This window comes from Trichosurus vulpecula, chromosome 4 (genome assembly GCF_011100635.1).
Source record: "Trichosurus vulpecula isolate mTriVul1 chromosome 4, mTriVul1.pri, whole genome shotgun sequence".
Lineage (NCBI taxonomy): Eukaryota > Metazoa > Chordata > Mammalia > Diprotodontia > Phalangeridae > Trichosurus > Trichosurus vulpecula.
In genome coordinates this window covers 416611478-416638394 of record NC_050576.1, presented here as the reverse complement: position 1 = coordinate 416638394, position 26917 = coordinate 416611478, and the positions used below count along the sequence as shown (strand labels likewise).

Here is a 26917-nt window from a genome sequence, read left to right as displayed (position 1 = left end):
ACAAGAAACAATGTACTGAGGTTGCAAAGCCAAAATTTTGGTTTGAAAGTAAACAAGATAATCACTATCTCTCTCTCTCTGTCTCTCTCTCTCTCTGTCTCTGTCTCTCTCTCTCTCTCTCTCTCTCTCTTTCTTCATTCCTACCACTTACCTACAAACCAAAGTTTGTTAATTAGTATCATTAAGACCTCTTCTGTTACGCTTTTTTTTCATTATTTCCCTTGAGATTCTTGGACTTTTGTGTTTCAGATTACTTTTACTACTTTTTAAAAAACTCATTAATGTAATCCTTTGGTAATTTAACTGGTATAACACAAAATAAGTAAGTTAACTTAAACAGTATTGGCAGTATCAGAGAACAGAAAGGAGCACATGCAAGAGATTTGTGAGGCTTGGTAAGCTGATTTGCAATTACAAATTTTTTAAATATTCTGTAGATATTTTGAATGAATTTTTTTATATTTCTGGTTAGATTTGATATAAAATATACAGAAAGGATAATGATTTGTGTGGGCATATTTTATACCCTGATATGTTGATGAAGTTATTACTCCAATTATTTTTAATTAACCCCCTAAAGTTCATTAAGTAGAACAATATGTTATCTGCAAAAAGTTGTAATTCTGCATAATTTCATTTTTTCATTATTTAAGATTATTCCTTGGATTTCTCTCATTTTATTGCAATTATCTGCACTTCTAGCACTACATTAAAAAACTGGTGATAACAGGCACCTTGTTTTACCCCTGAACCTACTGGAAAGGACTGTACTTTTCCCCTATAATGTGAAATGTTGGCTCTTGGTTTTATATACATACTATTTACCAAATTAACAAAAAGGTCAGTTTCTTTCTATGCTTTTCATTTTTCTTAGCAGAAACAACTTTCTTTTAAGATTCTGCCCTGTATTTATTGATTTAAATATTTTCAAAGATTTTTTATTATTAATAAAGTCTATTATGCTTATAGTTTTCCTAAAATTGACCAATCTGGCATTCCTATATATCTCTATCTTGATTACAGCATATAATTTTTTCTGATGTGTTGCAGGTATTTTCCTTAATATATTTCCATCTTCATTAATTAGAGATAAGGGTTGTCTTTTCACAATTCTGTCTCTCCATGGTTTAAACATTAAGACGATATTTGAATCAAAGAAGTAATTTGGCAGGATTTCTACTTTTCTTATTTTTACACAAGTTTACATAATATTGAGATTAATTGTTCTTTAAAAGTTGGATAGAATCTATTCACAAAGATAACTACTGTGTTTTATTTCTTAGGATACTCATTTATGGCTTAATTTATTTTTCTACTACTGGGGTACTTAATTTATTGCTTTCTTTCTGTTTATATGGTCATTTTATACTTATGTAAATATTCATCCATTTCATGTGAGTATTATGCTAAACTACAACTGAAAGAGTTTCTAAAATTTTCAAACTTCTTATTCATTTGTTTTGAATTCTCCTTCATTTTTAATCCTGGGAAACCATACTTTAGTTTTAATATTTTGTTTCTGTAAACATCAGACCAGTTAATGAGATATTTTAATTGTTAAGCTTATATTTGTTATCCAAACGTTAAAAATTGTTAATCTCTTCTATTAGTGCTCTTTTATCACTTTCCATAGTGTTTTTATTAAATTGTATGTCCATGTTATTGATCTGTTGGGTTTTTTTTGTTGTTGTTGTTGTTGAACACAGAGTTTAGGGTTTCCTCTGATGATTTTTTTGGCTGCATCCCCCAAATTTTGGTATAATCTCTTATCATGAAATCATTGTTTCTTTTATCTTTTCTCTGACCTGCAAACTCTTTAGGATTGTTATTTAATTTCCAATTCATGTTTAATTCTTTCTTTACTGGCACTTTATTTTCTTTAAACTATCAGACATATTTATTTTCAAAAGAAAGCAGAAAAATCAAATTATCAATACCGAAAATGAAAATGAAAGTATTTCCAACCAAATTATAATATATATATATATACATATATATATATATATATATATATATATATATATATGTAAAAGGAACTCTTTCTCCTAGCTCTATGCCAATAAAACTGACAACCTAAATGAAATGGATGAATAATAAGAAAGGGAAAAAAAATCCTTACAGGAAATAAAGGATAACCCTATTCAGAAAGGGAAGTTAAATCATAAATAAACACCCCAAAAGGAAACAAAAATATTGTGTTTGCAGATATCATAATGATTTACTTATAGAACACTAGAGAGTCAACTACAAAACTAATTAAAACACTTAGCAACTTTAGCAAAGTTGTAGGATAAATTTTTCATTTGGAATTTTATTTTTCCCCAGTTGCATGTAAAAACAATTAACATTCATTTTGAAACTTTGAGTTCCAATTCTCTCCCTTCCTCCCTCCCCACCCCTACCATTCATCGAGAAGACAAACAATTTGATTAAGGTTATATATGTGTACCCATGTAAAACATATCTATAATAGTCATGTTATGAAAGAAAATATAGACAAGAAGATTTAAAACTCCAGAAATATAAAGTAAAAAAAAAATATGCTTCAATCTGTATTCAGATAACATCCATTCTTTCTCTAGGGATGGATAGCATTTTTCATCATAAGTCCTTCAGAGTTGTCTAGGATCATTGTATTGCTGAGGATAGCTAAGTCATTCACAGCTGATCATCCTTGAGTATTGCTGTTACTTCGTACATAGTACATTTCAATTCACATCAGTCCATGGAAATATTTCCAGGTTTTTCTGAGAGCATCTGGCTCATCATTTCTTATAGTATAATAATATTCCATCACAATCACATACCACAACATGTTCAGCCATTCTCCAATTGATGGGTATCCCTTCAACTTCTAATTCTTTACCCCTAGAAAAGGGCTGCCATAAATATTTTTGTACATATAGGTCTTTTTCCTTTCTGTTTTCCATCTCTTTTGGGATACGGACCTAGTAATGATATTGATAGGTCAAAGGGTATGCATAGTTTTGTAGCTGTCAGACCTCCTTTTCCATTTAGCCAATTCTGCCTTTTAAGGCATTCTTCTCCTCACTGCCTTTTTGGACCTCTTTTACCATTTGGCCTAGGCTGTTTTTTAAGGTGTCTTCTGTATGCTTTTTCTGTCTCCTTTACTAAGCTGTTGACTTGTTTTTTTATGATTTTCTCGCATCACTCTTCTCTTCTCAATTTTTACTCTCCTGATTTTCAAAATCTTTTCTGAGCCCTTCCATGACCTGAGACCAATTCCCATTTTTCTTGGAGATTTTGGATGTAGGATCTTTGACTTTGTTGTCTTCTTCTGAGTGTGTTTTGATCTTCCTTGTCCCCATAATAACTTTAAGTAGTCAGAATTTATTCCCTTTGTTGCTCATTTTTCCCAGTCTATTACTTGCTCTTAACTCTTCATTAAAGTAGGGCTCTGATTCCAGAATGGAGGGTGCACTTTCCCAGGCTTCAGGGGTTTTGTGCAAATGTTTTCAGAGATACTTCTAGGGACCTGTAATTTTTCAATTCTTCCAAGGTGGCATGATCTAAGCACACTCTTGGCCTGTGCTCTGGTCTGTGAGTGACAACAAGCACTCTTATCTGCTCTGAAACTGTGGGGAATCTAGTGTGCTAACGCTCCTCCTTGCCCCAGAACTGCCACCCAGGACTGAGACCCAAATACAAGTATGGGCAAAGCAACAGAGTCCTGCCCCAGTGATAGCAAAAAGACCCCTGTAATCTCCTTCTGACCAGTTGTTCGACCCCCTTACCATCTGCGCCCTGAGAGTTCCAGAAGCAGCCACTGCTGCTGCCATTTTTGCTGCCGTTGCCGCTGCCACTGCCACTATGACTGGTTATTCAGTCACTCCCAAGGCCTGCTCCTGGCTTGTAGGGGCCTGGTCTGTGCTGCTTGCAGGCCTATGCTGGACTGTGACAGACCTTCTCTGCTGAACTTCCAAGTTGTCTTTGGCTTCTGTAGGCTGAGAGAGGGCTGGAAACCACCACTGCTGCCACTGATTCAATTGCCCTGAGGCTTGCAGCTGGTATGCTGGGGCCCATTCTGCAGTGGCACAGCCTCTGCTGGACTGTGCTCCTCATTCACACTGGTACAACAGACCTTTCCTGTCAAGCTTCCAGACTGTCTTGGGCTGGAAATTTGTTTCACTCTGTCTTTGTATGGGTTCTACTGCTCTAGAATTCGTTTAGAGTCATTTTTAAAGGTATTTGGAGGGGTTTGGGTAGAGCAAGTCCCTGCCTTTAATCTGGATGTTGGCTCTGCCACCACAGGCCCTTTATTGAATATGATTATTACTTCATTTTGTTTACTAAAGAACGTATTTGCTATTTCTGCCTTTCTACCTCTATTTGAGTGGTTTTTATGATGTCAGATTTTTGTAACAGTGCCACATAATTCTTAATCTAAACCTCCTTTCTTTTTCCATTCATTAACCATCAGAGATCTATCAAATCTAACTTTTCTAAAACTCTCTTTAGGCCCTTAATTTCTTTATTTTTTATTTATTTATTATTATCTACTTTACCAATACAAACTACTGACCAATTCCCACCATTAGGACAAGAACTAAACTATAACTGAAGCAGTAAGCCACCTGGAGAGAGAAAGAGGGATCGCATGAGCCATGCTAGCAAAACCACTGCCACTGCTTCAGCCACTAACTCTCTCACATCCTGATGGAGACAATCTTAATTTAGCTGTCCCCTAATTTAGTCTAATTTAACTGCATCCTAAAACCATGGGGTATTTCTCTATCACTCACACCTGAAATCTCCTACATATGTTGGCCCCCAGTATTTGAATATGAGCTCCTTGAGTACAAAGACTTTTGGTTTCTTACCTGTATGCTCAGCACTTATAGTACTCATGTACTTACGCTCAACATGTAAGTACTTAATTTTTTTCATTCCATCATTTCTTCATATATATGTATATGTGTATATATATGTCTGTGTGTATATACGTGTATATATGTATAAATATATGTATGTATATGTGTATGCATGTGTGTATATGTACATATATACACATATACATACAGGCATACATACATACATATATATACATATTATATATGTTATATATATATATATATACACACACACATACTTATATCTACACACACACACACACACACACACACACACACATAGATGAGATTGAGGTCCCAAATTCCCATAGGCTTGTTTTCCTCCATCCTCTCCTTTTATAATTTTTTAGTTTCTTTGGTAAGAGGAGAGAGTGCTCAGCACCAGTGATCTCTTCTTGAAATCTGCTTTCCACCTGCCTGCCCCTCCTCTTTTAAACTCACAAGCTCCCTTATTAAAAGTTTTTATGTTTTCTTATGTTTCAAACTTTTCAAGATTCGTCCTGACTGATTCCTCCTTGAATCGACCCTTCCTCTCACTCCCCACTCCTACCCTGAGTTTTTTCCCGTTTCTTTGTTGAGCTAAATGTATCTCATTATTAGGGTGTGTGGGGAGGAGGGCAGGGGGTGTGCACGCACATGTGTGTAGGTATGCTACCTTCTTTTGTCTGCCGCAGATGAAAGTGTGGTTCAAGTGACCCCTGCTCCACACCCTGATAATGTGAGACAGTAAATTCCATGCCCTTCCTCCTTCTCTATTCTCTAAAGTATTCTTCTTTCCTTACCTTTTCTTTCTTCTCTTAAGTTAATCAAAACATAACAAAATAATTTCAAGGTTCACTAGTCTTATTTAAATCCCTTTATGAGCCCTACTGCCATTAGATTTCTGAGGGACATCTGTTTCTTCTCAACTATCAGAATGTAAACACTTCATCTTTGTATATTGCAAGTGTCTAAATAATTCTATGAGTTCCTATAGTAGTTCAATTCTCATTTTTAATAGTCTACTTATTATTGCAGTACTAATCCCTTCATCTGGAGATTTCTCTTTGCTTTCTATGACACACGGTATCCACTATATTAATAGCTTTTTTTGTTCAACTCAGATCTTCAATATCTTTTTTTTTGTGTGTGATTTTGCTCAGGAAAATTTCTATCCTTTACCTAATTTTTCTCCTTTTCCTTTCCTTTTCCTTTATTTTTTTGAGGAAAGAGGGACTCTTTTAAACTGATTAAGTGGTTTAGATAACCACTCACCCAGCCATTTTGGGAACAGATTTCCTATGACTGGAACTTGTTCTACTTATCTGAGGTACTAAAAGCTATACAACAATTTTTCAAAACTGACTTATTCTAACAGTTTTCTGTTTATAGGATTATGTATTTCAGAAATGGAAGAGGCCATAGAGATCACTTAGTACAATTGGCTCACTTTACACAGGAATAAAAATAACTCAAATCAGAAGACATATTAATGTGTTTTGTAAATGACAATACTAAGGATGCTATCTTATCACCATTTTAATCAAAATGGACATTTTGAGACCAAATTTTGAAGTCAAATTCACACAAAAATAGTTTTAATAATAGTTTCTACATAAAACATTGGAATATGCATCAGTACAAACTTAACCATACTATACCCCAAGATAGGGTTATTCCCATGTAGGGAAATGGAAAATGTAAAAAATATAAGGATATAAGTTCTAAAAATTACAAAAAACAAAGTATTGTTATATCTTCACATTTGGATAATTATGCCAAGTAAACATATTTCAGTAATAGTTAAAATTTCTTAAAGAAATACTGATAAAAGAGTTGAATCATTACAAATATTTGTTTTACCTGATCATGACTCTCTGCATATGCAATACACTTTTCAAGGTAACGCCTGTTTGTGAGGGTATACACAATGTTTCCCATATTCCAGTCTTCATCTTTAAATTCTTTAAGTATCTAGTTAAACCAAAATAAAAAATACTTATAACTAAAATGAATTTTGTTATGACAAATATTTCTGCACTATGATTATTAACTTCATTCAATAAAAAAATGTTAAATACTTACTATGGATTAAGCATTACAGTGAATACAAAGACAAAAATAAAATTCTCTGCCCTTATACCTACTCAAATGCAAATATGAGACATATTAAGAAGACACAGCAGATTTATTTGTGAAGACTGTGTTTTGTAATTGTGTTCATATAATTCCTGGGTTTGTCTTGGCAGGTAGCCTCCCAAATATTTTATGTCTACGGTACCTTTAAATGGAATTTCTCTTTCTATTTCTTGCTGTTGGGATTTGTTAGTTATATATAGAAATGCTGATGATTTTTGTGGGTTTATTTTATATCCTGCAACTTTGCTAAAGTTGTTTATTATTCCAAGTAATTTTTTACTTGCTTCTCTAGGATTCTCTAAATATACCATCATATCATCTGCAAAGAGTGACAGCTTTGTTTCTTCTTTGCCTGTTCTAATGCCTTTAATTTCTTTTTCTTCTCTTTATTGCTAAAACTAGCATTTCTAGTACAATATTGAATAATAGTAGTGATAATGGATATCCTTGTTTCACCCCTGATCTTACTGGAAATGCTTCTAGCTTATCCCCATTATATTATATAATCCCCATTATACTATGCTTGCTGATAGTTTTAGATAGATACTACCTATTATTTTAAGGAAGATTCCATTTGTTCCTATGCTCTAGTGTTTTAAAAAGAAATGGGAGCTGTATTTTGTCAAGTGCTTTTTCTTCATCTATTGAGATAAACATATGATTTCTGTTAGTTTTGTTGTTGATGTGCTCAATTATTCTGATAGTTTTCCTAATACTGAACCAGCTCTGCATTCCTGGTATAAACCCTACCTAGTCATAGTGTATTATCCTCATGATAAGTTGCTGTAACCTCTTTGCTAATATTTTATTTTTTCAAAGCAGTGTGACAGGTGCTGGGAATACAAATACAAGCAATAAGACAGTCACTGCCCTCAAAGAACTTACGCACTTTTGGAGGAAGAATATATACATAAAAGAAAGCTAAGAGAAGTTGGGAGATGAAGGGGAGGACCAAAAGCAGAAAAAGTCCTGAGTAAAGTCTATACAGTTCATGAGACATGGCTGGCTATGGTGCCCCTCTTTAAAATACGTTCTGAGAGGAATCATCTAATCAGAGAGATAGATTATAGAGGTAGATGGTTATCCCTATACATCAATTGGAGCGAGTTTTCAGAACAAAGAGGCTGCTGAGGAATGGTAGAGGAAGTCTGGAAGAAGGAACCTCCATTAGTGCCAGAAGATGGAATGAATGTGATGAAGGGATAAAGGATGAATGACAGTGTGTGTTCTAGAACATACAATGGAATTGAGTGACATAAAAGCATGCACACTGTGAAGGAACAATCAATCAATCTTTATAAAATGCCTAGTATGTGTTACGCATTGTGCTAAGTGCTGGGAATACATCTAGAAACAAAAGGAGGCAAAAGATAGCCCCTGTTCTCAAGAAGCTTACTATCCTATGAAAGAGATAACATGCAAACAAATATATATAAAGCAAGCTATGTAACAGGATAAATAGGACATAATTAATAGATGTAATGCACTGGAATTAAGAAAGGTTTGGAAAGGCCTCCTGTAAAAGATGGGATTTTAGTTGGGACTTAAAGGAAATCAGTAAGTAGAGTTGAGAGAATACACTGCAGTCATGGGGGGCAGGTAGAGAAAATGCCCAGAGGTCAGAGATGTAGGATACTATTCTTGGGACAGCCAGGAGGTCAGTGTCATTGGATTAAAATTACATGGTAGAGAGTAGGGTGTAAGAAGACTGGAAAGGTAGGAAGGGACTAGATTATGGTGGGCTTATGCAAGGGTTGTGAATGCCAAAGTGAGAATTTTAGATTTGATTGATTTGAGAGTCAATGGAATTCATTGAGTAGAGGGATGTCATATTTGGACCTGTGCTTTAGGAAAATCGCTTTGATGGCTGAAAGGAGCATGATTTGGAGAGATAAAAGACTTAAGACAGGCAGACCCACCAGAAGGCTACTACAAAGATCAGGTGTGAGTTTGGATGAGGGCCTATACTATAATGGTAGCAGTATCAGAGGAGAGAAGGGGGTACATTGGGGAGATGTCTCAACGGATAAAAGGCCTTGACAACAAATTGTATGGGGGGGAATGAGAGAGAGGAACACAGTATGATTCTAAGGCTGCACGCCTCATGGAATGGGAGGCTGGTGTTGCCATCCACAGTAAAAAGGAAGGTAAGAAATAGGGTGGTGGGATATTAGGGGGAAAGATAATGAGGGGTTTTTGGACATGAATTGTTTAAAATATCTACTAGACATCTAATCTATCTGAAAGGAAGTTGGCGATGCAAGACTAAAGATCAGCAAAGAGACTGGGAGATTTGAAAATCATCAGCACAGAGATGATACTTATGATGATGGGAGATCATCCTAATTATGAGATGGGAGCTGATGAGAACGTCCAGTAAAGTAGTATAGAAGGAGAAGAAAAGAAGGCCCAGGACAGAACCCTGAGGGATACCTATTGTTATAAGGCATGATACAGAAGAAGATCCGGAATAGAAAACACTGAAAGAGAAGTCAGATAGATAGAAGGAAAACCGGGAAAGAATTGTGTCCTAAAAATCTAAGGAGAAAATTGTATTGATGAGGGGTAATCAACAGTGCCAAAACCTGCAAAGGTCACAAAGAATGAGGACTGAGAAAAGGCCACTGCATTTGGCAACTAAGAAATCACTGAGAACTTTGGACAGAGAAGTTTTAGTGGAATGATGAGGTTGGAAACCAAACTGTAAGGGGTTAAGAAGAGAGTGAGAGAAAGGAAGGTGGAGTCCCCTAAAGTTTATCTACACGACGCAGCAGAGATACAGGATGATAGTTAACAAGGTTGAAAGGGTTGACAGGGTTTTTCAGGAGAGGCGAAACATGAGTATTGTTTGCTGGCAGTAGGGAATGAGCTAATAGACAGGGAGAGTTCGAAAAAGTAATAGAAAGAAGATGACAAAGGCGGCAATCTGCTGGAAAAAAAGATGGGATGAAATAGGATCACCTGAGTAAGGAGTAAGACCATTTCATCACGTGAGACAAGTGAAGGAAGAGAAAGGGGCAGAAGGCATCTGAGCAATAGAGAAGCTAGGGAAGAGATGAGAAGAGGGGGCTCATGAGAAACGGCCTCAATTTTTTACATAAAATATGAGGCAAGGATCTAAGATTGAAGCAGATATGAGGAGAGTGAAAGGTAACAATGGGAAATAATTTTCATAGGGACTAGAAAAAAAGGAAGTGAGCGTTTGTTCATCAGGATACCAGATTACTGAACACCAAAACTCCATTTAACACTCAGAAACATGAACTTTTCTTGTTTATCAACCTTATGTAACCAGAAATAATCTTTTTAAAAATGATAATTATCTGCATTGGCTCTCTAGAACATGCCCCCCCATATCTCATAATGATGTCCAAGTTTTGATTAAAAATTGTAGCATATTACTAATATGGTACTTGTGAATCATATAATAATGACATATAATTATGTCATTTAATAGCAAAATAAAGTAATTTTGGAATTAATTTTTTAAATGTACATCAAAAGTACTGCTGTTTCTTAGAAGCTGAATAAATATTTCAAGAGTTTCAACAGTAATTATCACTGAATTTAATCATAAGTTTATAATATTTTGACATGCATACTGTAGTTGTCACCTGGAAAAGCAATTCAAATAAAAGGTTACAAAAACATGAAAGCAGGCTAATGTGCTACTGCAAACTATTAGGTGTAAAGACATATTGTAAAGGATGAAAAAGCATGCAATTACTTTTTAATAACAACAGAAAGGGCAGAATGAAAAGCAGTGTTACAAATGGCCATTAGCTCACTAACTCTGGGAATTCTGAGTTCAAAAAAAGACCATTTTACTTGCTACTTTTGTAACCATGAGCCCTCATTCCACAATGATGTAAACATAATCAGGTCAATTTTTTGGCAAACTTGGAAATGCTTTTTATTTATATGCAAAGGCATATAAATTAGAGAAGAAAAAAAATTTTTCATGTAATCCTTAATTTGTTCCTGATTTTCTTCTTTCAATTCCTAATGTTAGCTTAAATCAATAAACAAGCATCAGGTACTTTACTATGTGTTCATCTGCTTAGCTTTGTGAGAGATACAAAAGAAATAAAAGATAGTCCTTTTCCTCAAGGGACATCAAATTATTAGATTAGAATGTAAAACTCTAGTCAGAAACCACATTGTATAGTAATTCCAAAAGATTTCAGGAATTCAAAGAAGGAAAATGCCACTACAGACTTTGATCAGAGTATGTTTGTAGTACTTCACCAATAGAAAGTAAACCTAGGGGCAAGCACTATTTTTATTTTTATCCCTGTGCGTCTAGTGTCTCATACAGTACTTGTCACATAGGAAATGATTTAAAAAAGCAGGTTGAATTAAATTGGGCAGTAGTTTTCTATTACACTGGCTTTGAAAAACACACAATATAGAATGGAAGAGAGCCTTTTAGCAAGGGAAAAAAGCAGAAGAGAGGCACAGAAACAGTTTGAAAGGAAAATCATCACAATAGAGGTAGAGCTAGCAGAGGAAAGACCTTGAATGCCTGAAGCTGAACGCTGAGATTAGTATAGCAAGACAGTCATTCACCTAGCATTATCAAGCTTCTACCATGTATCAGGCACTATTCTAAGTGCTGGTGTTACAAAGAAAGGCAAACAAGCAAATAAAAAAGCTCACAGTCTAAAACGGTAGACAACGGGCAAATAACCACATACAAATTAAATATATAAAGGACAAATTGGGCATAATCTCAGAAGGAAGGTACAAAGATTAAGGATGACTAGGAAAAGCTTCTTACAAAAGATAGGATTTTTGCTAGAGCTTGAAGGAAATCAGAGAAGTGTGGAGGCTAAGATGAGTAACACATCAATCTAACTGCAGGTAAAAGGCCAATGGAAATATCCAGAGTTGAAAGATACGCCTTGTTTCAAGAAGATTCAGGAGGACTTCAGGGTATATGGGAAAGAGTGAGGTCTTAGGAGACAGGAAGGGCAGAAAGGGGTCAGGATATAAATAAGAGTAAAATCCTGGAGGTAATAAGGAGCCAATGAAGTTTACTGAATGGAGTATGAGGTGGAGGGTAACATGATCAGCCTGCCCTTTAGAAAAATCAGTCTGTTAGTTGAGTGGAAGGTGAACTGGAGTGGGGAGACACTTGAATAAAGAAGACCAACTAGCAGACTATGACAATAATCCAGGTGTGAGGTGACCAGGGTCTGTGGAAGGCTGGCAGCAGCATCAGAGGAGAAAAGACAGCATATGTAAGAAATGTTATGAAGGTGAAAACAACAGCACTTGACCAAGTGACTAGATATGGGTGGAGGAGAGGGACCAATGAGAGAGACTGAGGAGTCGAGAATGAAATCTAAGCTGTGAATCTGGTGGACTGAGAGAATGATGGGTACTCTTGATAATAATAGGGAAATTAAGAAGAGTGGAAGGTTTGGGGGGAAAGACAGTGAGTTCAGTTTTGGACATGTTGAGTTTCAGGTCTATGGAAGATCAAGTTGAGACCTCTAATAGCAAGTTGGCAATATGAGAAAGCAGACCATGTGAACAGTTAGGAAATAATTTGCACTAATCTGAGATGACGCAAATTTGAATTAATATGAGAACAGTATTAATTGAGAAGACAAGTCCTGTCAAAATTAATCGTATTGGTTAAAACTTAACTATAACAAGTATTTTTATAACAAGTTAAAATAATCTGTCCTTTTTCTTGTCTTGATCTTCATTTTTATTTTTCACAAATCTTTTTATTTTTTCCACTTTATGCTTTTGCATTTTTTCCAATTACATGAAGAGTTTCCAATATTCATTTTTATAAGATTTTGAGTTCCACATTTTCCCCCTCATTCCCACCCCTCCCCTCTCCCAAAAAGAGGAAGTAATCTGATAGAGGTTGAACATGTACAATGTTTTAAAATATATTTCCACATTAGTCATGTTGTGAAAGAAAAAAAACAATAGAAGAAAACACAAAAAAAAAGGGTTGGGGGGTGCGGAAATAGTATGCCTCAATCGGCATTTAGATTCCATAGTTCTTTCTCTGGATGTGGATAGCATTTTCCATTGTGAGTCATTAGGAACTGTCTTGGCTCATTTCATTGCTAAGAAAAGCTAAGTCTATCATAGTTGATCATCACACAACGTTGCTGTTACTGTGTACGGTGTTCTCATAGTTCTGCTCATTTAAAAGTCTTTCAAGGTTTTTCTGAAATCAGCCTGCTCATCATTTCTTATAGCACAATAGTATTCCATTACATTCATGTATCACAACTTGTTCAGCCGTCAGTCAACTTATGAGCATACCTTCAATTTCCAATTCTTTGCCACCACAAAAAGAGCTGCTACAAATATTTTTGTAGGTGTGGGTCCCTTTCCCTTTATAAAAATATCTTTGGCACACAGACTTAGTAGTAGTATTGCTGGATAAAAAGTTTTATATTCTTTTGGGCATAGTTCAAAATTGGTCTCCAGAAGAGCTTGATCAATTCACAATTCTCCAGCAATGCATTAGTTGTTCTAATTTTCCCACATCTTCCCCTACATTTATCATTTTCCTTTTCTGTCCTATTAGTCAATCTGATAGGTGTGAGGTTGTTATCTTAGAGTTGTTTTATTTCTCTGATCAATAGTGATTTAGAGCATTTATACGTACGACTATAGATATATCTGATTTCCTCATGTGAAAAATGCTCGTTCATATCCTCTGACCATTTATCAATTGGGGAATGACTTGTTTTCTTATAAATTTGACTCAGTTCTCTACATATTTGAGAAATGAAGCCTTTATTAGAAACATTAGATATCAAATTTGTTTCCCAGATTTCTGCTTTCCTTCTAATCTTGGTTGCAATAATTTTGTTTGCACAAAAACTTTATAATTTAATGTAATCAAAATTACCTATTTTGCATTTCATAATGTTCTCTATCTCTCGTTTGGTCATAAATTCTTTCCTATTCTATAGATCTAAAAGGTAAACTATTCCTTGCTCCCATAATTTGCTTATGGTATCACCCTTTATGTCTAAATCATGTACTCATTTTGATTTTTTCTTGGTCTATGGTGTGAGATGTTGGTCTAGCCTAGTTTCTGCCATACTATTTTCTAGTTTTCCCAGCAGTTTTTGTCAAATAGTGAGTTCTTATCCCTGAAGCTGGAATCTTTGGGTTTATCAAACAGTACATTGCTACATTCATTTAGTACTGTGCCTTGTGTCCCTAACCTCTTCCACTGATCCACCACTCTATTTCTTAGCCAGTCCCAAAAAGTTTCCTGTTTGTCTCTTTATAATATAGTTTTGGATCTGGTACAGCTAGGCCACTTTCCTTTGCATTTTTTTTCATAAATCCCTTGATGTTCTTGATGTTTTGTTCTTCCAAATGAATTTTGTTATTATTTTTCTAGCTCCATAAAATAATTTTTGGTGGTAGTTTCATTGGTATGGCACTAAATAAATAAATTTAGGTAGAATTGTCATTTCTATTATATTAGACCAGACTACTCATGAGCAATTTATATTTTTCCAATTGTTTAGATCTGACTTTATTTGTGTGAAAAATGTTTTGTAACTGTGATCATATAGTTCCTGGGTTTGTCTTGGTAGGTAGCCTCCCAAATATTTTATATTGTCTACAGTTATTTGATATGGATTTTCTCTTTCTATCTCTTGCTGTTGGGATTTGCTGGTACTATACAGAACGACTGGTGATTTATGTAGGTTTATTTTATGTCCTGCACCTTTAATAAAGTTGATAATTGTTCCAAGCATATTTTAGTTGATTCTCTAGGATTCTCTAAGATTCTCTAGGATTCTGCAAAGAGTGATAGTTTTTTTTCCCACATTGTCTATTCTAATCCCTTCTGTTTCTTTTTCTTCTCTTATTGCTAAAACTAACATTGCTAGTATAATACTGAATAATAGTGGTGATAATGGGCATCCTTGTTTGACCACTGATCTTACTGGGAAAGCTTCTAATTTATCCCCATTACAGATAATGCTTCCTGATGGTTTTAGATAGATACTACTAATCATTTTAAGGAAAACTCCCTTTATTGCTATGTTCTCTAGTGTGTTTAACAGCAACGGTTGCTATACTTTGTTGAAAGCTTTTTCTGCAGCTTTTGAGATAATCACCTGATTTGTTAGCTTTGTTACTGACATGGTCAATTATGCTGAGAGTTTCCCTAATATTAAATCAGCCCTGCATTCCTGCTATAAATCTCACCTGGTCATAGTGTATTATCCTCATGATAAATTGCTATAATCTCTTTGCCAATATTTTACTGAAATTTTTTGCATCAATATTCATTAGAAAAATTGGTCTATAATTTTCTTTCTCCAATTTGGCTCTTCCTGGTGTAAACATAAGCACCATATCTGTGTCATAAAAGGAATTTGTCAAATACCTTGTATAGTATTTGTTTTTAAATTCACTTGTAAATTGATCTGGCCCTGGAGATCTTTTTTCTTAGAGAGTTCACTGATGGCTTGTTCAGTTTCTTATTCTGGGATGGGGTTATAAATTTATTTCCTCTTCTGTTAATCTGGGCAACTCATAGTTTTGTAAATGTTCATCCATTTCACTTAAATTGTCAGATTTATTGGCATACAGGTGGACAAAGTAGCTCCTAATTATTGCTTTAATTTCCACTTCACTGGTGGTGACTTCACCCTTTTCATTTTTGATCCCGGTAATTTGATTTTCTTCTTTCTTTTAAACAAATTAACCAGAGATTTATCTGTTTTATTTTTTTTTCATAAAACCAGGTCTTAGTTTTCAATAGTTTTCTTACTTTCAATTATATTAATCTCTCCTTTGATTTTCAGAATTTCTAATTTGGTATTAAATGGGGCATCTTTAATTTGTTCTTTTTCTAGCTTTTTTAGTTGCATGCTCAATTCATTGAGCTGCTCTTTCTCTATTTAATTCATGTAAGCATTTAGAGATACAAAATTAATCCTAAAAACTGTTTTGGCTAGATTTCATAAATTTTGCTATGTTGTCTCATTATTGTCATTCTCTTTGATGAAATTATTGGTTGTTTTCATTATTTGTTGTGTGAATCACTTATTCTTTAGGATTATTTAGTTTTCAATTAATTTTTAACCTGTCTTCCATGGCTCTTTATTGCCTGTAATTTTTACTGCATCAATGAAAAGGATGCATTCATTGTTTCTGCTTTTCTGTATTTGCTTGTGAAATTTCTATGTTCTAATACATGGTCAATTTTTGTGTAGGTGCCATGTACCCCTGAGGAAAAAGTATGTTCCTTTCTACCCTGTCTCCAGAGGTCTATTATTGCTAACATTTCTAAAATTCTATTCAAATCCTTAACTTCTTTCTTGTCTATTTTTTTTTTTGCAGGTTGAAGATACTTTTTTTTAAACTCTGTTTTCATTGTTTAATTTTGTTTGTGTTTTCTTTTCTTTTTTTTAATTTTTAATTTTTATTTTTATTTTTATTTTTTTTTCAGGGGTATTTTAAAATTTATTTAACATATTTAGTTTTAAGCACTGATTTTCACAAGAGTTTGGATTACAAATTTTCTCCCCATTTCTACCCTCCCCCCCACTCCAAGATGGCATATATTCTGGTTGCCCTGTTCCCCAGTCAGCGCTCTCCTCTGTCACCCCACTCCCCTCCCATCCCCTTTTCCTTCCTTTCTTGTAGGGAAAGATAAATTTTTACGCCCCATTGCTCGTGTATCTTATTTTCTTGTTGCATGCAAAAACATTTTTGTTTGTTTTTGAACATCTGTTTTTAAAACTTTGAGTTCCAAATTCTCTTCCCTCTTCCCTTCCCACCCACCCTCCCTAAGAAGTCAAGCAATTCAACATAGGCCACATGTTTATCATTATGTATAACCCTTCCACAATACTCATGTTGTGAAAGACTAACTATATTTTGCTCCTTCCCAACCCATCCACCTTTATTGAATTTTCTCCCTTGACCCTGTCCCCTTTTGAAAGTGTTTGTTTTTGACTACCTCCACCCCCATCTGCCCTCCCCTCCATCATCCCCCCCATTTTTTTTTATCTTCTTCCCTCTTCTTTCCTGTGGGGTAAGATTCCCAATTGGGTATGTATGGTATTCCCTCTTTAGGCCAAATCTGATGAGAGCAATGTTCACTCATTCCCCCCTCATCCTCCCTCTCCCCTCCTCCCACAGAACTGCTTCCTCTTGCCACCTTTATAGGAGATAATCCATCCCATTCTATCTCTCCTTATCTCCCTCTCTCAGTATGTTCTTCTCTCATCCCTTAATTTGATTTTATTTCTTTTAGATATCTTCCCTTCATCTTCAACTCACCCTGTGTCTGCTCTCTCCCTCTCTCCCTCTCTCTTTCTCTCTCTCTCTCTCTCTCTCTCTCTCTCTCTCTCTCTCTCATATATATATATATATATATATATATATATATATATATATATATGTATATATATATATATATATATACACATACATAGTATATATATACATACACATACACACATAGATATATACATACATACACATTCACCCATATATATACATAAACATATATGTATGCATATTCCCTTCAGCTACCCTAATACTGAAGTCTCATGAATCATACACATCATCTTTCCATGTAGGAATGTCAACAAAACAGTTCACCTTTAGTAGGTCCCTTGCAATTTCTTTTTCTTGTTCTTTTTCTTGATTACCTTTTCATGCTTCTCTTGATTCTTGTGTTTGAAAGTCACATTTTCTATTCAGTTCTGGTCTTTTCACTGAGAAAGCTTTCAAGTCCTCTATTTTATTGAAAGTTCATATTTTGCCTTGGAGCATGATACTCAGTTTTGCTGGGTAGGTGATTCTAGGTTTTAATCCTACCTCCATTGACCTCCGGAATATCGTATTCCAAGCCCTTCGATCTCTTAATGTAGAGGCTGCCAGATCTTGGGTTATTCTGATTGGGTTTCCATAATACTCAAATTGTTTCTTTCTGGCTGCTTGCAGTATTTTCTCCTTGATCTGGGAGCTCTGGAATTTGGCGACAATATTCCTGGGAGATTTCTTTTTGGGATCTATTTGAGGAGGCGATCGATGGATTCTTTCAATTTCCATTTTATCCTCTGGCTCTAGAATATCAGGGCAGTTCTCCTTGATAATTTCTTGAAAGGTGATATCTAGGCTCTTTTTTTGATCATGGCTTTCAGGTAGTCCAATAATTTTTAAATTATCTCTCCTGGATCTATTTTCCAGGTCAGTGGTTTTTCCAATGAGATATTTCACATTATCTTCCATTTTTTCATTCCTTTGGTTCTGTTTATAATATCTTGATTTCTCATAAAATCACTAGCTTCCACTTGCTCCAATCTAATTTTTAAAGTAGTATTTTCTTCAGTGGTCTTTTGGACCTCCTTTTCCATTTGGCTAATTCTGCCTTTCAAGGCATTCTTCTCCTCATTGGCTTTTTGGAGCTCTTTTGCCATTTAAGTTAATCTATTTTTTAAGGTGTTGTTTTCTTCAGTGTATTTTTCAGTATTTTTGGGGGGTCTCCTTTAGCAAGTCATTGACTTGTTTTTCATAGTTTTCTCGCATCCTTCTCATTTCTCTTCCCAATTTATCCTCTATGTCTCTAACTTGCTTTTTGAGCTCTTCCATGGCCTGGGACCAGTTCATGTTTTTCTTGGAGGCTGTTGGTGTAGGCTCTTGCACTTTATTGACTTCTTTAGGCTGCATGTTTTGGTCTTCTTTGTCAGCAAAGAAATAATGCAAAGTCTGAGACTGAATCTTGGTGCGTTTTCGCTGCCTGGCCATATTCCCAGCCAACTAACTTGACCTTTGAGTTTTTCAGTGGGGTATGACTGCTTGTAGACTATAGAGTTCTATGTTTCACGTTTGGGGGGGAGGTGCCAGCTCTGCCACACCAGCACTGCTCCTTCCCCAACCCCCAACCCAGACTGGGCTTAAATCTTCAGCAGGCTGAACACTCCTGCTCTGATCCGCCACTTAATTCCTCCCACCAGGTGGGCCTGGAGCTGGAAGTAACAACAGCTGTAGCTGCCCCACCTCCACTGCCCCCGGGGCTGGAAGCCGAACCGAGAACTCCTTCTACTCCCACAGCTTTTCCCACTAACCTTCTCCGCAGTCTTTGGTGTTTGTGGGTCGAGGGGTCTGGTAACTGCCGCAGCTCACTGATTCAGGGCGCTAGGGCCCCCTCTGCCCGGCTTCTGGTCTGGGTGGTCCACGCCGTTCAGGCTGGGTTCTGCTCCACTCCATTCCCAGCTCCCAGGTCCCAGCTCCGTGTGGGATAGACCTCACCCAGAGACCATCCAGGCTGTCCTGGGCTGGAGCCCTGCTTCCCTCTGCTGTTTTGTGGGCTCTGCCGTTCTAGAATTGGTTCAGAGCCATTTTTTATAGATTTTTGGAGCTACTCTGTACAGAGCTCACACTAGTTCCCTCTCCTTTCATCCTGTCCCTCCTAATCAGTGTTTTGGTTCTGACCACTGACTCCCTCAATGGGCCCTCTTCTCTTCTATCAGCCCCACCCCTACTTTTCTTTCTCCTTTCCCCTATTACTTCCCTATGAGGTAAGATAAATTTCTATACCCAACTGATTGTGTATGCTATTTCCTCTTTGAATCAAACAAAGAAATTCTGGGTATGAATTTTCCTTTGGCTTAAGTCTGACCATGTGAGTATAATGGAAAGTGATGGCCCTGGGGTCAGGAGAACCTCTGTTCAAATATTGCCTATGATACCTAATAGCTATTTGAGTAAGGACAATTAACTAAGTTTCTTTATGCCTCATTGTCCTCTAATTCAAAATGAGTATGATACTTGTAGTATCTACATCACAGATTTATCAGGAGGCTCATAAGAGGGGGCAGGTGAGGGGGAATGAGTGAATCTTGCTCTCATCAGAATTGACCTGAGGAGGGAATAACATACACACTCAATTGGGTATCTTACCCCGCAGGAAAGAAGGAGGAAGAAGATAAAAAAGGGGGAATGATAGAAGGGAGGTCACATAGGGGGAGGAGGTAATCAATAGCAAATACTTTTGAAAAGGACAGGGTCAAGTCTGAAAACTGGATAAAGGGGGATAGGTTAGGAAGGAGCAAAATATAGTTAGTCTTTCACAACACGAGTATTGTGGAAGTGTTTTACATAATGATACGCATATGGCCTATGTTGAACTGCTTGCCTTCTTAGGGAGGGTGGTTGGGGAGGGAAGAGGGGAGAGAATTTGGAACTCAAAGCTTTAAAAGCAGATGTTCAAAAAAAAAGGTTTTGCATGCAACTTGGAAATAAGATACACAGGCAATGGGGCATAGATATTTATCTTGCCCTACAATAAAGGAAGGGGAAAGGGGATGGGAGGGGAGTGGGGTGACAGAAGGGAGAGCTGACTGGGGAATGGGGCAACCAGAATACATGCCATCTTGGAGTGGGCAGGAGGGTAGAAATGGGGAGAAAATTTGTAATTCAAACTCTTGTGAAAATCAATGCTGAAAACTAAATACATTAAATAAATTTAAAAAAAAAAGAAAAAAAATTTACATGTAAGTTTAGGACCTCTGTCAGTGGGCAGAGAATAAGATATCCTCAAGTTAACCACTGTTAAATAACTACGGTTACTTAACTATAAAATGATAGAAAGTGAGTTTCCTGACCATTAGTCAAATCTCTCTCAAATACAGAAAAAAAAACATAGTAATCATGATATGTTTAACAATTTCAATAACCAAAAATGATACCTAAATAGACACAAAATAATTATTCAGACTAATAAAACATTATAGATATTCTTACCTGGATCCACTTATCTGGAATTGCCATTGCTAATCGATAATCAAAGCCACCTCCACCCTGTGTAATAGGACAGCACAAAGCTGGCATTCCTGAAACATCCTAAAAGAATATAAAATAAAACCATAGATTTTACATATAATGTAACAATTCTGACCTAACACTACACTATGTAACATTAAGTAAAGAAAACGAGATTTAATAAATGCAATTAATTTTCTCTGGAAAATTTCTCTCAAATTAAATAAATCACCAGCATAAAGAATTGAAAATTGATTTGACAGGGACCAGAGCCAACATGGCGCAGCAGAAACAGGGACCTGATCAAGTTCTCCCCTCAAGTCCCCTTAAATAGCTGTAAAAAGTAACTCTAAACAAATTCTAGAGCAGCAGGAGCTACAAAATGACAGAGTGAAGCAGATTTCTACCCCAAGACAATCTGGTAGGCTGACAGGAAGGATCTATTGCACAGTGCTCTGAGCAGAGAACACAGCTCAGCCTGGACCATGCTGGCACTAATTGGACTGGAGCAGGCCTCAGGGCACTGAATCACTGGCAACTGTGGCAGTTTCCATACTTTTCAATCCACAAACACCAAAGACAGCTTCAAAGGTCAGTGGGAAAGTTCCCTCACCTGGGTGAGAGAAGAATGTGGTCTAGCCCCAGCTCCAGTCCCAGAATAAAAAAAAAAAAAGCAGAAGACAATGTGAAATAGCTCATCGGAAAAACAAGTAACCTTGAAAATAGATCCAGGAGAGATCATGTAAAAATTATTCGACTACCTAAAAACCATGATCAAAAAAAGAGCCTAGAAAACATCTTTCAAGAAATTATCAAGGAAAACTGCCCTAATATTCTAGAATCAGAGGTAAAATATAAATGGAAAGAGTCCACTGAACATCTCATGAAGGACATCCCAAAAGGAAAACTCCTAGAAATATTGTAGCCAAATTCCAGAGTTCCCAGGTCAAGGAGAAGATATTACAAGTGGCCAGAAAGAAACAACTCAAATATTGTGGAAACACAATCAGGATAACACAAGATATAGCAGCAGCTTCTACACTAAGGGGTCAGAGGACTTGAAATATGATATTCCAGAAGCCAAAGGAGCCAGGATTAAAACCAATAATCATCTACCCAACAAAACTGAGTACAATATTTCAGGGGGAAAATGGAATTTCAGTGAAATAAAGGACTTCTAAGCATTCTTCTTGAAAAGACCAGAACTGAATAGAAAACCTGAGTTTCAAATACAAGAATCAAGAGAAACATGAAAAGGTAAACAGGAAAGAAAAGCCATAAGGGAGTTAAAGTTGAACTGTTTACATTCCTATATAGAAAGATGATATTTCCAACTCAAGAGATCTTTCTCAGTATTAGGGTAGTTAGAGGGAAGGCAGATATGAATGTGTGTATGTGTATGTGTGTGTATGTATGTATATGTGTTTGTGTATATATGTATGATATATATACACATAGATGCATGCATGTGTGTGTGTGTGTGTGTGTGTGTGTGTGTGTAGACAGAGGGCACAGGGCGAGCTGAATATGAAGGGATGATACCTAAAAAATAAAATTAAGTGTTGAGAGGAATGTATTGGGAGAGAGATAGCATGTAGTAAATCACCTCACATAAAAGAGGCAAGAAAGAGCTTTTACAATGGAGGGGAGGAGGGGGGAGGTGAGAGGGAATGAGTGAGCCTTACTCTCATCGATTTGGCTTAAGGAGGCAATAACATACACACTCAATTAGGAACAGAAATCAATCTTACCCTACAGGAAAGCAGTGGGGAAGGAGATAAGAGAAGGTAGATAATAGAAGGGACAGCAGATTGGGGGAAAGGGCAATCAGAAGCAAACACTTTTGTGGAGGGACATGTCAAAGGGGGGACTAGAATAATCAGAGGGTAGGACAGAATAGAGGGTAATCTAGTTAGTCTTTCACAACAAGACTGTTATGGAAGTGTTATGCAAGACTACACATGTATAACCTATATCAAATTGCTAGTTTTCTCAATGAGGGTGGGTGGGGAGGTAGGAGAGAATGTGGAATTCAAGGCTGTAAAAATGAAGGTTAAAAATTGTTTTCACATGCAACCGGGAAATAAGATATTCAGGCAATGGGGTATAGAAATCTATCTTGACCTACAGGAAAATAGAAGTGAAGGGGATAAGAGAAGAAGCAGGTAAGGGGTAATAAGAGAGGGCAGATTGGAGGAAGGGATAATCAAAATGCATGCTTGTCCTGGGGTGGAGGGAGGGGAGAGATGGGGAGAAAATTTGGAATTCAGAATCTTGTGGAAGTGAATGTTGAAAACTAAAAATAAATTTATACATAAAAAGTAAATAAATAAATTTTTAAAAAAGGTGGGTGGGTGGGGGATTGATTTGACTACGTTGCTATGGTAAATCTTCTGAGGAGATTCTTCCTCTTTACCTCTGGCCCACTTCAGACTTACAAGTTTTCCTACCCCTATACATACAACACAGAGAATGAAAGTATTTTCCAAAGCAAATTAAAAATGTAATTCAATTCATTTTAAAATATATTTATTAAGTGCCTACTATGTTTAGAAAATAGTGTTGCAATGAGGGATAGCAAATATACATATACACACACACAGACATAGACACAGACACACATATATACATACATATATATATGATATAGCCTCTGTACTTAAAAGTATGTCTATACTTCCAGGGAATTAGCAATTGTTAAGGGACCCCATGAACTTTTCTTTGAGTTGCCATATTTTCCTGAAACATTGGACCAAGTGTATGCAAGTGGCCCTAAATGTATCAAGGATGAAGTCTCCTCCACCTGACCACCTCTCATCCGGAGCTGACTTAATTTGTTTTTTGCACCCGAAGCTGGACTCCCTATGTGTCCTTGGGAATCAAGCCAGGTGTCAGTAAGTCTGCACCAGACTGAGAAACTGTGTGTGCATCCAGGACCCTCATAGATAAGCAGACCATATCTTCATAGTCTAGCAGTTCCCAAGGGACAAGAATGTTGCTTTTGCCACCTTACTCGTGATTTCTCCTCCCCTTAGGGCAGGAATTGTCCTTTACCCACCCTTCCTGCTCTTCCCTTCTTCCCGTGCCCCTCCCATTTAGAAGAGGACTGTGGTCTCTCCTTCCTTCTTTGTTGTAATCTTCTTTTGATTGTGAACTCCTTGCACTTGCATAGAATTCCACATGAATGTTCATTTCTTTGGTAATAAACCCAGTCTTTCTCATGTTTCATGAAGCTAAGATTTCCTGTTGACATAGTCTGATATGGGAGAAAAACATAGACACAAATACCCATGAGATATAAGAAAAGAAGAGGCAGGCAAAAGACATTTCCTAGAAAAGTGCAGACTGAACACTGAACAAGGAGAGGCTATCAGGTACAGTCATGCCCCGGTGTAACAAGAAGTATTTTAACAGATAAATGAGGTATATGGGCATGGAAAGGAAAGTATCCATTACAAGGAATAAAGGAACAGAAAGAGATGATAAAAATGGGAAGGTGAGGGGCAGACAGGAGTAGAAATCATAGCCAGAAAACAAAATGCATTAAGGAGAGTAAGTCTCTCCTTAAAGGTAGGTTAGAAATAAACGATGAAAGGCCTTAAATGCTGCCAGCCGCAATTAATACCTTATGTGGTAAGCAATAGGGAGTAAGTGAACATTTTTGTGTAAAGTAGTGACATGAATATGGCAGTGAATTTGAAGTAATATTAAGACAGTACTTTGAAGTGTGGATTGAACAGGCAGGAAGATAGGTGCATCTAAGACAACAAATCATTTTTTTGAATGCACAGGAAGAAAATGAATCCAGAAAGAAACACAAGTAAGCAGAACAGTCTTTAAAACAATGTGTAGAACTTGTAAAAATAACATATATAAATTATATAATTTTTTCGAAGTAAGCAATATGATTTGGAGTTTCCCAGTTTCATATACAATCCTCTTTTTGTGTTCTGCTCTATATGGAGACATGCTAATGGGGCTGGGGTAGGGAGGAAGGGGGACAATATTAAGGTTCAAAATAAAAACAAGAATTCAAAAAAACACACACCATAAAAGTCTGGATAAAAAAATGAAACCCGGAGCAATGAAAATTGTGAAGTACACTGGAAAGAGCACAGGCTCAGGAATCAGAGGTCCTGGGTTTAAATCTCACCTCCAATTCTTATTACTGGTGGGTCTTTGGGTAATTCACTCAAGCTTCCTTATCTGTATGATGATGAGGTTGGACAAGATGGTTTCTAAGATCCTTTCCAGCTTTAGGTCTGTGGTCTGTCATCTTGCATGGTGGCTGCAGTAAAAGGTGAGATTAAGGGCTGAACAGAAGATAAATATTGGAGAAAGAAGTGTCAAGACAGCAAGTGAATGGTTATAGAAGATAAAGGAAGGAGAAGACCCAAAGATTAACATATTGTTACTAGTCAAAGTGACTGGGAAGACAGTGGTGTTGTGAATTTAAAAAACAGGAATTAAAGTGAAGAGCAGGTTTTGTGGAGAAGATGACTTTAATTTGTTGAGTTTTAAGTCCTCAAAAGATGAAATGGAATTATCTGAAAGGCAGCTTGAAATACAAATCTGGAACACTGGTGAATAAAAATACAGATTTGGTGATCATCTGCATAAAAGTGATAACTGAATACATAGTGGTAGATGACATTAGTAAGGTTAAAAATAAGGAGAAAAGAGGGCCAAAGATAGCACTCTGGGGAACATCCACATTTAAGGGAAAGAAAGAAGATGAACAGTCAGAATGAACAGTCAGAAAACAGAAAAGTAGTCAGAGAGGCAGGAGGAAAATCATAAGAATACTGTATCTCTCACACACACATTAGCACATGTACACATACATCCACCCCAAAATAAAATAAAGTAAAATAAAGTTTATCAAAAAGGAGGGGGTGTTGTTTTGTAGTGACAAAGACTTCAGAGAACTTAAGAAGAGTAAGACCAGAAAAAAAGGCCACTGAACTCAGTAAGGAGGAGGTCATTTGTGACCTTTGAGGGAGCTGATTCAGTAAAGTTGTAAGAACAGAAGCTAGCATGGAAAGTGGCATTGGAGTAGGAGTCCTGATAACTGAATTTCGATCTTGTCTGAGACACTTAATAACTAAGTGATCTGAGGATCATGACCCCATTTTACAAATAAAGACTACATTTGTACTCCCTCCCAGAGCTGTTGTGAGGAAAGTGATTTATAAAATTAAAGTAAATAAATAAAAAGCAAATACAAGACAATTCATGGGAAAGGGTGTCACTGGGATCTGAGAAAGGCAAACAGTCATTAAGTATTAGATTTCATTCTGTAACTGATTTTGTCCAGTAACTGTCTAAGACATGGTTCTCTGTATTTATTAGCTGAGACTACTATGTTCAGAAAATAGTGTTGTAATTAGGGAGAGCAAATACACACACACACACACACACACACACACACAGACATAGACAGACACACACATATATGATATAGACTCTGTACTTAAAAGTATGCCTGAACTTAGTTCAAAAACTCAGCTGGCCAGTAACGAACTAAGTTTCAAGTTCTCTTGCTAATCACTGTTCTATCCTTGCCTCAAAGAAATCTACTATATTTGAAGAATTCTGGTGGACACCAGGGAGTCTGGTCTAATAGCTTTACACCAGCAAGCTATCCTTCCCAGATATTTGGTTTGCTATCCAAAGAAGTCTAGTCAATAATCTTGCAGGTGGACTCCAACAGTGAACATTAGTCACAGAAGGGAAGCGGGGGCCATTGTTAGCCCCTCATTCCGAACTTCTAACCAATCATATAACAACAATGTGATTGTTATTGTACGTACATACGTAGACAGCCTCAGCTATGTAACCAATCATGCTGTCCTCAACCCCATAATGTTACAAATACAATTGTATTACTTTCTCATCTACCCTGTTCTGTCCCCAAAACTATAAATGGGGAGCTGTTCTGCTCAGGGTCTTTGGTTTATCCAGTTCATTCCCTGTTAATAAACTGTTATCTTGCTCATAGAACACATGCCTCAGTCTACCTTTGTTGAACTTCACTCAAAACAGAACCGAGTCTTAAAAGAAACCAAGGATTTTAAGAGGTGGAGTTGAAAAGGGAGTGCACTTCATGCATACAGAACAGCCCTGCACAAAAACATAGA

At 36.5% G+C, this 26917-nt stretch overlaps 1 protein-coding gene across 1 annotated transcript in view; it reads right to left on the bottom strand.

Annotated features, from left to right (window-relative positions):
- Positions 1-26917, bottom strand: part of GBE1 (1,4-alpha-glucan branching enzyme 1) — a 354639-nt gene that overhangs the window by 94597 nt on the left and 233125 nt on the right. The window contains exons 10-11 of the mRNA XM_036754162.1: positions 20760-20858; positions 6714-6824 (exon numbers count right to left, since the gene is read on the bottom strand). Coding sequence (XP_036610057.1) covers positions 6714-6824; positions 20760-20858 — 210 coding nt within the window. The remainder of the gene's footprint in view (positions 1-6713; positions 6825-20759; positions 20859-26917) is intronic.